Here is a 12,154-nt window from a genome sequence, read left to right on the forward strand (position 1 = left end):
GACTATTTATGCAGCTTCCTGCATGGTTTATAACACACAGGAGCCCTGGGGCAGGCCTTGGTGCCAGCCCTGCCAGTTTGCCTGGCCCATCACCCTCTTCTGAAATGAAGCAAGCCTTCACCATGGGCTCTACTCCCTGGAGAGAGGTGGTCCCCTGGCAGGAGCCCAAAAGGTTCCAGAGTTTAGAGAGACCATCCTTTCACTGCTGGACATCAGCTGTTTGGGAGACTGAATAATTTCTTCTAGACAAGGACAAATTGTGCAATAAATGAACACAATTTCTTCCCATTAACAGTGCAATAGAGCTAAATTTGTTTGTTCATGGACACCTATGCATGATAGGAAATTGGGAGAGGATGAAAAGATAGGCAGTAAGAGGTAAAACCCCTTCCCCTTCTCCTCCCCAACATACTGTAATCCTTCAAGAAACGTGGATTGAAAATCCACCTGGAGTCAGACCTGGCCGAGCTCCTCGCATCCAGAGATTAACTGAATGGGATTCCTGCCCTTGGGCTTCCTGTGATCTCTCGGGCATAGCTAAGTACAACACCAGGCGGAGGGCAGAGAGGAGCAGACAGAACACCTCCTTTATCCTTGCACAGTCCCTCTCCTGTCGGGCTTGCTGAGAGGGTTGGAAATGATGCAGAGCATCCTGCTGGGACATGAGACATGCCCTGGCAAGTGCCTTGAGGTTATGGTGGCACCATATGTGCAAAGCAAGGAATAGCAAAGGCAGTGGCAACAGAAAAGAAGCAAAAATGCAGTAAAAAAAAAAAATCAAAAAATACATTCCGTGACTACTTTGGCCCCTCTCGCCAGGGCCATATTGGATTCTGAGGGTTGTGGTCTCCAAATGGATGAACAAGAACCACAACAAAGATCCTAGCGTGGCCAGAGCAGCTCTCCCTAGGGAGACACTGCTCACCCTCCTCCTGGTTTCTTTCTGCCTGTCCCACCCACGTGCTTCTGCATCTCTCCCTGTTCTCTCTCCAATCAGTCTTTGGACAAGATTCAGAAGGGGGTCATGGCCAGTGGAGAAGGAGAACAGAGAGTTCTGTCCCAAGGAGGCTGGAGAGTGGCCAAGTGGGAGACATGTTTGGCCACTGAAAGAGGCTAGAGGGGCAGAGCTCTCCTTTTTCTGAGAGAGCAAAGACACTGGAGCAAGACAGGGCCACCCCCAGTGGCTGGCCAAACTTCCTGATTTGCACACAACACTCCCAGTTCATACTTGTTGCCCTAGTAGGATCAGTACCTCCATCTCTCTTATCAGTGTCCCCGGTCCCACAATAGTGAATGAATACGTTCACTGGTCTTCTTGCAAATAGTTTGTATCCTCATCCAGCCTGAGTAATTTTTGTGAAGTAGGGATTTTTGCCTTCCAGAAGATGGGCTTACGTGTACATGGCTGTCATGACCATGAACATGGCTGTTCTCAAGATTTTCCTCCTCACTATTGAACTTGTTTGATAGATGGCAAGATGTAGGATTCATTCTAAAAACACCCTGTGGTGGTAGATCACGTTTCCATTTTACAAGATGATAATAGTGATAAGCATTTGTGTGACTATTTCTAAAAACATAATAGGAGCAGAAACTACGTGCTTTGTAGGCAAGGTTTCGACTGCACCAGAAGCAGATGGATTCCAGTGGCGGCCAAGATTCTGCTACCTGGATGCAGCTGGCTTCAATTGTGTCACATGGACCTGGATTTACTCTGCTGATAGAGATCTTTTTGGAGTACTGGAAGCCCAGGGTAACTGCCAAAGCCATTCAACAAAGAGATTTTATAATGAGGCACAAATGCATCCCGGTGGGAATCTTTGAAAGCATCTCACTCTCTTATGGGAGAGGCTGCCAGTGATCCATCAGTGTGGGTCCCTGCTGGAGAGGATACATTTGACATGGACCCTGGTGGGACTGTTCTCACTCTTCAACCTCAACGACACAATTGGATCAAGACAAGCCTGTTCATATAACCGGATCCTGTGGCACTGTCCACAGTTGATGGGCCCAGAGGTAGGAAGTTAGTCCAGGATTGACATAGGAATCCCTTTCTTGGGAATTTTGAGTTACAACAAAAAGAGCTGTTCCCATGTCTCCAGGTCTAGACCTGGTACATGGAGGATCCAGGCAATACAGCACAGTTGTATCTGCACAGAGAAAGAAGAAAGCAGGTGTGCAAGGAGAGGTGGAGATAAAATTAGACAGGACTTCTGGAGTCCCCGCATGTTCCGGCCATGGTTCCACCCATCCCACATGCTCAGCCACTTCTCTCTCTTAGGTTCTGTGTGGCATTCCTGTTTCTTTATAGTAAATCCCCCCTTTCAGGTTTAGCTAGCTTGAGTTCCTTGTAATCAAAAGTCTTAATTACTATAGAATATGGAAATTATCAGTATTCAAAATATATATCAGAACATTCAATATTTTCTAGAACTATAAAAACTGAGCTAGAGCCTGGATCCAAAATCACACCTCCAGCAGCACTCTTGCCTCCTTTCTGGAACAGTTCCCTGGGGCATCACTCAGTTTGACCAAGAAAAAAAGTCAGCCATCATTGATCACAGTTTCTTGGGTCATTTCTCTTACTCAGTCCCAGGCATTTCCTGAGCCGAGGGTGCTGCCCATGGTCTCAGAGTCTTCCTCATTAGGGTCCAAGATGGCTTCCTCTCTCCTCTCGTTAGCTTTTACCACCCCACTATTCTCTGGGGTCTGTCCACACCCACCCAAGCTCATTGCAGGGTGGGGAGAGAATTCCCTCGCCCACTCATCCTGCTACAAGTGAAGATAGACTCTTGAGCCTTTTTCCTTCTAAGGGTAGGGCTGTGTCTCAGGTGACCTTGCCAGAGAGTTGTTGTGGCTCCATCTTCATGGTCTGCGGGCTGGGCTGGTAGCCCTCTAAGCATCAATTTGCATGAATTGCTTTACAAATGGAGAAGAGACAGAAGGCATTAGGAACCCAGATACCTGGAGGAGGGATAGAGGTGACAGAGAGGAGAGATGAAGAGGGCAGGAGAACAGCAGGTCCCCAGTTCTACCTCTCAGGCCAAATCTGAATCTTATAGCGCTACAGTGTCAATTAGGTAGTCACTAGCCACGTGTGGCTATTCAATTTTATATTTAAATTAGTCAAAATTAAAATTAAATGAATTCAATTCCTTGCTTGCACTAACTGCATTTCAAATGCTCAGTAGGCACATGTGGCTAGTGACTACCATTTTGGACAGTGCAGATATAGAATATTTCTATCATGGAGGAAGTTCTGTTGCACAGAGCAAGTACAGCAGAAGTAGAGTTCTTCCAGTTTCTACCTGGAACCCAGCAGGGCTGAGGCAGTGAGAACTGAAGAGAACAAAGGCATATCAGGGGCTTACAGCCTCAGGAGTGCCAAGAGAGGGCCACTGAGTTGGGTGGCAATGTCTCAGAGGGCATCTGCAGCAGGGGCAATTGTCGAGCATCACTCTCCGGTGACCAGTCAAGAAATAGACATCCGAAAGGGGTTAGGGTGGAGAGACATGGGTAGTCTGGGCTTAGCACATATGAGACAACTCTGGAGACTTTGGACAGCGTATGTCAGCTAGTGTGGCAAGCAGCAACAAAATTGGGACAGAATATTGATAGTCACTTCATCTGATTCCCTTGCATGATGGGTAATTTAGATTATACAAAGTATTCCCACTACCTGTGGAGAAGTAAAAATAATAAATACAGGGAAGTTCAAAGAGTATAGAGTCTTAACCCTGGCCTTCAACCTTCTGTCCATCTGGGACGGGAACTGGAAGACTCTGAGGTGTTCCTGTCCTCTGCTTGTGTTGTTGAGCGCAGGGCTGCTCACCACATCTCCCTTCATTCTGGCCAGACTCAAGCTGAATCAAGCAGCTAAGGTGGACAGCTCCAGGTTCCCTACCTTGCATCCATTCTGCTGGTAGGTGCACCTCAGTTTCCCTTTGAGGAATCATCCATTTCCACACTGGGTCCATGTGAATACATATCCCAAGCCTGGCCAGTCAACACTTTCCATCCCGCAGCTCCAGGAATTAACTCAGAGACGGGCGCATGGCCCCAGCCAGGCCAATAAGAGCCATGAGCATCAGCCCAGGACTTTTGGTGGAACTGCTAGGAACAAGGCTCCCTTTCCCACCACTGGCAAAATGGTAAGCTGATAACATGTAAGTCAAAGATATGGTGACCATTTGGTAACCATTGTGAAGAGCCTGCCCACTCAGAGAATAGCAGAAATGACAGGTAGAAAAGACAGGGTCTGGGTGACGTTGAGCCCTGGATCTAGCTGTCCTTTTCAGCCAGTGATGGGACCACCTCTCTCACCTAAGCCAATTAGATTGGGTATCTACAGGTAAGAAATTGCTGATGAATACCGTCTTAGAATGGGCAGGAGCTGGGGATACAAAGAACATACAACCTAGGAATCAGAAAACCTGGGTCCAACCTCTCATCTGTCGCCCACTGGCCACATGACCTTGGGTAAAATACTGAAGGCCCCTGGGCCTCAAATGTCTGGTCTGTCAAATGATAACAGCAGCTACCTGGCAAGGGGGTTGTAGAATTCATAATAAAGTTTATAAAGTCCCCGTGACATAGTAAGTACCCAATAAATATTTGTCAAACAAATGAATGCACCCAAATGGTGTTTTCTGTCAGTCAAACAAATATATTAACAGAAAAATCTTTCAGTGAAACATTGGGGAAATAAGTAGCTGATTCATAGAGTTTGACTCATAGAGTCAAAATGACTCATGATGAATAAGTTTATATTAATGACAAAATACAGATCTCTTAGTTTTTCCAATTCATTTTCTAGTTCACATGAAATAAGAAAACACATTTTTTGAGAACCTTTGAGGATCTGAGGCACGGTGGTGGGTATTTTATGTGTTGCCTCATTGACTCCTTCCCATAACCCATGAGGTATGCTTTGCTAGAGTTTTAGCATGAGAAAATTGGGTTCAGAAAAGAGAGTAATTGGCTCAAGGTCAAGCAGTGGGCAGGCAGCCAGACCAAGGTTGGACCCAGGGCTGATTCTAAAGTCTCTGCTCTTGCTCATTCTTACGTCCTTCGTCTGTCCACTGCCTCCATTCAACAAAAGGTCAATGCTTTGATTACAAACTACAGCAGCAACTATCCAGTCAGTTAATAGCTGGGCTCTTTCTTCTATCACCAGGAGACAAAAGACAGGGCAGAGAGGAACGAGATGAGAGGGAGGTGGGCTAACGTTGTTTCATTAGATCTCGGTGCATCTTCTATGGGAGAGACCAGCAGTCAGTCCATTCACTCACTCACTCATTAAGGAACACTTATTGAGGACCTCCTGGGTACAGAGCCACTGGGGGCTGCTCCCCATGGCTTTTGTAACCAGCCTTGATGTTTCAAAACACTAAGACTCAGAGCAGAGGAAAACCCAACTAGATGGCAAGCCTCAAAGTCAACAAAAGGGAAGGACAGCCTGACAGGGAAGCCGGTCAGATTGCCATGGGCGCCATTGGTGTCACCTGCCACCTGCTCTAAACAACCACATGCATTGCTGCGGCCACTCAGGTGGGCTCCCAGGCTCGTGGGACTATGGAAGGGAGCGACAGCCTCTCTTGGAGCCTTTACCAACTATTTCCAAAGTTAAAAATATAAAACGAAATGATGTCACTCTAGGGATCAACTGCAAGCTACTTGCCAAATTCTTCCTGCTCACACACCACTTCTGAGAAAATTCTTCCTGCTCACACACCACTTCTGAGAAAATTCTTCTACACGCCATTTCTGAGAATTGCAAGATGAAAACAACTTTAATAATGAACTAGCAAATATTTGTTTATTTGTTGCAATGGTTTTTTAATTATTTATTTTCAGAAGCAAATACGGAGGGAAAATAGATGCTTACGTGGCCTTGGAATCTTTGGTAAAGAAGACACATTCTCGTTTCTTAAAATTTGCTTGAATGAAGTTCACCAGGTCCTTTGGAGAAAGAACATTGGACAGCACATTACTAATTGATGCTCACTCGCTGCTGTTATTAATGAATAGTAAATATGACCCAGGCCTGTTTCAAAGGTTTTAAGAATTTACCTTATATCCATAGCATCCAGCATCTGTTCATGATTTTAGAGTACACGGTTTTTAAAAAGCAGCGTACGTTTAAATTTTTATCACTGAATGCAAATTTTTCTGAAAGTTACTTGGAGTTGTCTTGTAATAAATGTCATCATAGACATGCAAATTATGTGTTTCCATCTCTAAGGCTACTGGAGGAACATGACCATTTGTTGACAGGTGAGCATAAGTAATGTTTCAATGCACCCATTCTTCCTGTGCTTGCTTTTCAAAGAAGATATATTCCAAAAATTCCTTCCTTGGTTGTATTTGCTCCTGCTTGGGCAAGGTGGAAGGCATATCCAGGACCTCATTCTGACCACCAACCAAAAACCTTTATAAACCTAAAGCTTCCCTTTAGTTGAAAGATGCAAACGATTTGGAAACAGATGAAAAATACTTCCAAAATACCTACACTCCTCAAAGTGGGAGAAGATATTTGCAACATGGATTAATATCATAGGATTGGTAAATAGAATATATAAAGGACTATAAATCACTAAGAATAAGACAGACAACCTGATGGAAAAATGGTAAAAGACAGGAGCAGGCATTGAATGAAACAGGACACGCGACTAAGCTATGAATGTGTGAAAAACTCAAGCTCATCAGCAATGAGGCAAATGTGAAGCGGAACCACAATGGCATTCCGTTGCACACCCACCGGGCTGGAAAAATTAAAAAGGCAATTGACACCAAACATGGTGGGGTGCCCAAGGAGCGGGGCCTCATGCCCGCTGTGGGTGGGTGAGTAAATTGGTACAGCCACTCTGGAAAATCACCTGCCATTGCCAGTAAGGTTGAGCCCCTAGAAATGGACCTTGTGGAGAGAGAGGTAGGGTTGTCCCGTGAACAGCCTGCTAGCTCAGGTGCCTGGCAGTGGGTTGTCAGCTTTAGGAGGCCGTCTTGCCCCGGAGAGGAGGGGCTGGCAGCCCAAATCCACTTCCCTCGGGTCACCGGGCGTTGGCAGCTGCAGTTCTCAGAGAACTGCACGCAAGTGTGGCCTCCCAAGTCAGGCCACCGGCACCAAAGCCACCCCTGACTCCATGTCCCCTACAGCAAGGCCGTCACCAGGCGTGCATGGCAGAAAGGGGATGGGGGGCAGACTCTCTCTTGGAGCAAAGTCTACAGCGCATGGAGCAGCCTCCCCTCTTGCCACCCAGCATACATCCTGAGACATCAGAGAACAAGGGCCGCCTGTCCCCTTCTCCCAGCCCTTTGAAGGAGTTTCCCCATAAATCCTATGTCTTAAACCCAGACACAAACTTCATCCTAGAATGAGGGAAAGGGGTTCGCCTTTACCCACCAAGCCTCAACCAAAAGAATGTTTTCCAGGGAGCCCGGCTCACACGGCTGAGAATGTTCAGAGTGGCGTTGCTCCCAGGAGCCAAGCAGGAAACCCAAACGTTCACCCTCCTCGAACTGGATAAACATTTGCACACAATGGAGCGCTGCACAGCGGTGAAACAAACCAGCAACTGCTGCACCCATCCACGTGGGGGAATCTCAAAGCACGATGCTTCCCAAAATCAAACTCACGAGGGAGACATTGTATCACGCCATACATCAAAAACAGACAAAGCTAAACAACTTGTTTAGGGATAGATATTCAAATGATAAAATTATAAATAAAAGCAAAGAATGAGTGACACTGAATTCAGGACAGTGGTCACCTCTGACAGAAGGGAGGGACCCCAATCTGGGGGGCACATGGAGGACTTCTGAAGGCCTGGTGATAGTCTGTTCCTTTAGGCTGGGTGTGGGTACCGGAGCGTTTGTTTTACTCTTCTTCCTTAAGCTGAAAATTTACATTTGTGCATTGTTTTCTGGTAAAAAAGTAAAAAGCACAAATAATTTCTACATTCCTCTTAAGGCAAAAATTTTGAAAACCTGCAATGCCCTTTCTTCCTCGTAATATTTTCTCTCCTCTTAACTAATTTTAAGTCTGCTTAACACAGAGGAAGAAAACTCCACAGACGCATGAGCTTGTGAAATCAATGATCGTGAACGAGGGGTGGAAATAAAAACTGCTTTGTTGCTAAAAGTTCCCTTGGAAAATGCACTTTGCAGACGTGTGTGTTCTCAGGGACAAACAGGACCCCCCAGAACTGAGCTGCCCTTGGGTGGTCCCAGAAGTTCTATCCACAGGGCCGCCTACATTTCTGAGTGGGTGGGAAGGCCCTCCAGGGTACCCGTGGGAGCCCACAGGAGCTTGGTGAGACAGCGAGCCGGCCTTTGTCCATCTCCCAGAGACATCAAGGCCTGGGTCCACGTGCCATCTAGAAAGGGCTTTCCTGCCCAGCCAGCGGTCCTTCATTGCTTGAGGATGAAGGAAGACAGCACGAGGGGGAAGCAATGAGAGGCCACCACTGTCCTTTGCCCACTGTGTATTTCTCACAGGGACAGGGCTAACATCAGACCAGGTGCAAAATCTAAGGAGACGCTCCGTGTCCAGGTGGGCCAGTTCAGGGGCGGCCCCCAAGAGACGGATCCTCCTTAAATACGCAGGGTGAGGGACAGAATTTTTGTCTGCTTGTTTGTTTTTTTACAACTCTCTGATGGATCACAAAGTCAGCCCCCACGTAACCACCAATCAGATCAAAATCCTGACATGCCCAGCACCCCAGAAGCACCCCCACTCCTCATCCTTCCTTCTTTCTTTTTTCCAAAGCTAGTCACTATCCCGGTCTAACACTAGTCAAGAGGGAACCGTGGTATCAGACTGCAAGGTTGTCTTCATTTCCGGACAAAGGAGGGTACTCCCCATGACCTGTGAGCAGAACACCTATGAGAACAACTCAGGTGTCAGCAAGGACAGGGGTGGGAGAGGCAGCCCCCCCAGCTGAGTCCCGCCCATCCAGTAAGCGATAACTGGGTGCATCTATACGTCCTGAAGGCAACACGGATGCCAGCCTGGAATGAGAGAGACGGATGCTCCAGAGAAGAGCCAGAAGCTATGGCAGGAACAGAAGTGGACACGAACTGAGACCCTGGCCACAGAGTTGAAGAAAAGCACTTAGATTCAAGAATCATTTCTGAAGTGAATCGACAGGACTGGAAGCAAGAACACCAAGCATAAAATAGTAAATGAATATTAAAAGTGCAGCACTTAGAATTTCATAACAAATACACTATTTAATAACTTATTATGGTTACGTTAACAACCTTTAAAATAGGAATGCTGGAAAAATGGCACAGACAAGGAAATGCTTATACATTCGACAAAAATAGCTCACAAAAGAAAATACTATATGTTGAGATATGATCTTTTTAAAGGAGTATTGATCCCCAAATAATCTTAATTGCCAAAGCCATGCCTTCTAACATGATGGCGGCAGGGGTTGGGCGCCACTCCGACTTACACTTTCACTATAGGACACGTCTGTGCTCCGCGACGCGCTGGAGTACAGGGTACGGGTGCTGTCCAGCATGCCGTTCCTCCTGTTTCTCATGCTGAGCCTGGATCCCTCAAAGGACATCTCTTCTGCTGTGGAGAATAGGGGGAGGCATAAGTCTAGGCTACAAGCAGTAAAAGGGCTCCATGCAAAGCTTTGTCACAAAGCCCCTACCCTCCACCGTCTCCCCTCCGCCATTTGCAGAGTGCCCCATGCTCTGCTGGCCACCCCACGGGGTGATGGTTCCCCTGCCCCTGCTCCTCTTGTCTCCTCCTCTTCATCTTCCGAGACCCAGCTTGACTGTCTGTCCTTCAGTAGCTCTTCCCTAACCCTCACGCCTGGGGCAGGGCCCTTCTGGGCACCCCCTCTCCCAGGGGGGCTCATGCATCACAGACTACCACACAAAGGAGGTTCACAATAGCTACTTCCAAGTAAATGAGTAAAAGAAACTTCCAAATTAAACTACCAGCAGCTCGTATCAGCTGGAGGATGAGAGGACGTGGCCATCAGCAGGGGAGAGGAATCCCAGCCCTGAGCCAACCAAGCGACGGGGGAGAAGGAGCTTGATGGACCGTAGCAGTAGGGCCAGAGGGTCAGGGTGCTTCAGGTCACCCTGAGACTTGGAGCTGGCACGTCAGCCCCAGGGATGCTGGCAGTTCCCTCTCAGGCTCCAGAGCAGGCCATTAGCCCAGCATCACAGATGCCTCAGCTGCCGAGGAGACACTCCGGGGCTGCCCCCTTGCTCTTCTCAAGCTCAGATGCTCCCATCCCGCACTACAGGAGCTCGCCATCCACAGTGTCTCCCAAACACTAACTCAGACACAGTTCCAAAGCTGCAGACAAAAGCCACCCACGGCCTACAGGACATCCTCTGTTGTCCACAGACACAGCACATTTCTAAAGCGAAAGCACCATCCTTCTCCTACAACCTCACCTCTCTGTGTCTCCATGTCTCCTCTTGGCACCAAGCTCTCCCAGCTGCTCGTGACTCCCCTACCCTGTCACCATCACATCCAAGCGGCAGTCCCACCTCCTTCTCCCCTCACCAGCCTCTCCAGTGGCCCACAGTTGCCACCTGGGCCCTGCTCCCAGCCTGACAGTGCCCACGTCCGTCCGTCTCCCTCCGGGCCTGCTCCTCACGTAGGCCCCGCCTTTCCCATCTGCGGTCCCACCCTCTGTCCGGAACCCTCTTCCTCAAACCCTCTCCATCTGGTTATTTGCTGCTCATCCTCCCGGGCTCACTTGCACATCCTTTCTTCCAGGAGGTGCCCTACGATACCAGGATCGGGAAGGTGCCAAGTTACCTATTCTTGTAGCATCTTCTACTCCCCACCAAGTCGTGAGTGTCCTGACCTGTGTCATGACCTGTCTGGCCCTGTTAGCTTGCTGAGGGCAGGGACCAGATTTACCGTGTCTAGCACAGCGCACAGAGTAGATCTCTATAAATATTTGTTGAGCAAACAATTTAAATGAATAGATCACACCCCCTCCCACCCTCCAAATCCTCCTTCGATTTGCAAATTACTTCCCCACCGGCTGCTCTAAGCCCTGGACGTGGAAAGACCTAAGACTCACCACTCAGCAGCACTGCCCCCGACCCCTCCGTCCAGATCGCCCGTCCAGGCCAGGCTCAAAACTCTCCCACCCCACACAGACCAGAAGCTTCTTTAAACCTCTCTCGGAACAGTTGGTCTAGGCTGTTTAAAACAAAGAGAGCTTCCTTTACTTCTCTCCCCAGGCATTTCAAAGAGAGGCTCAGAGTATTAATTGCTACTTTACATACATTATGGCAAAACCACAAATCAATCTTGCAAGGTCTTTACTGTGATCCCCATACAGCAAATTGCTTCTGAGTCAGGCCCTGACGGTCAGGAAATGATTTCATTTGCCTCACAATGAAATACTGCTCATTGCATCGCAATGGAAAAAGCGTATTTTTACTTTTTAATCACATTTCAGTTAAATGAGAAAACCGTGTAAGATGCGTGGCGAGTCGCCCTGTTCTGGCATCTCAAATGCCTGCATTAGGTATTAGTTTCTCACTGATTTTCCGAGGCCAGGTGTGTTCAAGTTGACTAATTATGAGTCGAGGCATTCTTTATGATGTCTTCCATGATGAGTATTCCAGGTAGACCGTTTGTCAATCATCTAAACATATTCAGGAGCTAAGGCTTGAGTGTGAAGGAAGATAGGGCATTAGGAGAAGGGACGTAGGGCCAATGACAGAAGTGAATGGTCAGAGAGGCGCCAAGGAGGGCCCGGAGAGTGAGAGGAGGTCCAGAGAAGACCCCAGAACCTCAGGAAGAAGATCTGGTCCTGAAGGGGAGTGAACTGGAAAAGTGAGACGACAACTTTGAAACCTCACTAAAATTACCTCTTGGATATTACTTCTTTCAATGGATCCAATTTGCAGTTTTTGGCATTCACATAAAAGAGGCACTGACATTCCACACATTTGGAGGGAGGTGGAGTATAACGCTTAATCTCACGTCTATAATGCTTGAGTCTGGGACCATCCTTTTGCTTTATCTTAAACTCTATCTGAGCGTATTTCTCTAACGTAATGGAACCCTCAGTTAGGAGTAAGAAAATGAAGTCAAGAAAATGATGGCGCTCAATGCAGACTAACCCCACTGAGGGGACCTCCCTAATAGGAATCCACC

The 12,154-nt window shown here is 47.7% G+C and overlaps 1 protein-coding gene across 1 annotated transcript in view; it reads right to left on the minus strand.

Annotated features, from left to right (window-relative positions):
* Window positions 1–9,575, minus strand: part of TRPM8 (transient receptor potential cation channel subfamily M member 8) — an 81,611-nt gene extending 72,036 nt beyond the window's left edge. Inside the window, exons 1-2 of the mRNA XM_014862582.3 lie at window positions 9,459–9,575; window positions 5,888–5,961 (exon numbers count right to left, since the gene is read on the minus strand). Coding sequence (XP_014718068.3) covers window positions 5,888–5,961; window positions 9,459–9,575 — 191 coding nt within the window. The remainder of the gene's footprint in view (window positions 1–5,887; window positions 5,962–9,458) is intronic.
* Window positions 9,576–12,154: the final 2,579 nt, after the last annotated feature.

Source organism: Equus asinus, chromosome 19 (genome assembly GCF_041296235.1).
Source record: "Equus asinus isolate D_3611 breed Donkey chromosome 19, EquAss-T2T_v2, whole genome shotgun sequence".
NCBI classification, from domain to species: Eukaryota; Metazoa; Chordata; class Mammalia; order Perissodactyla; family Equidae; genus Equus; species Equus asinus.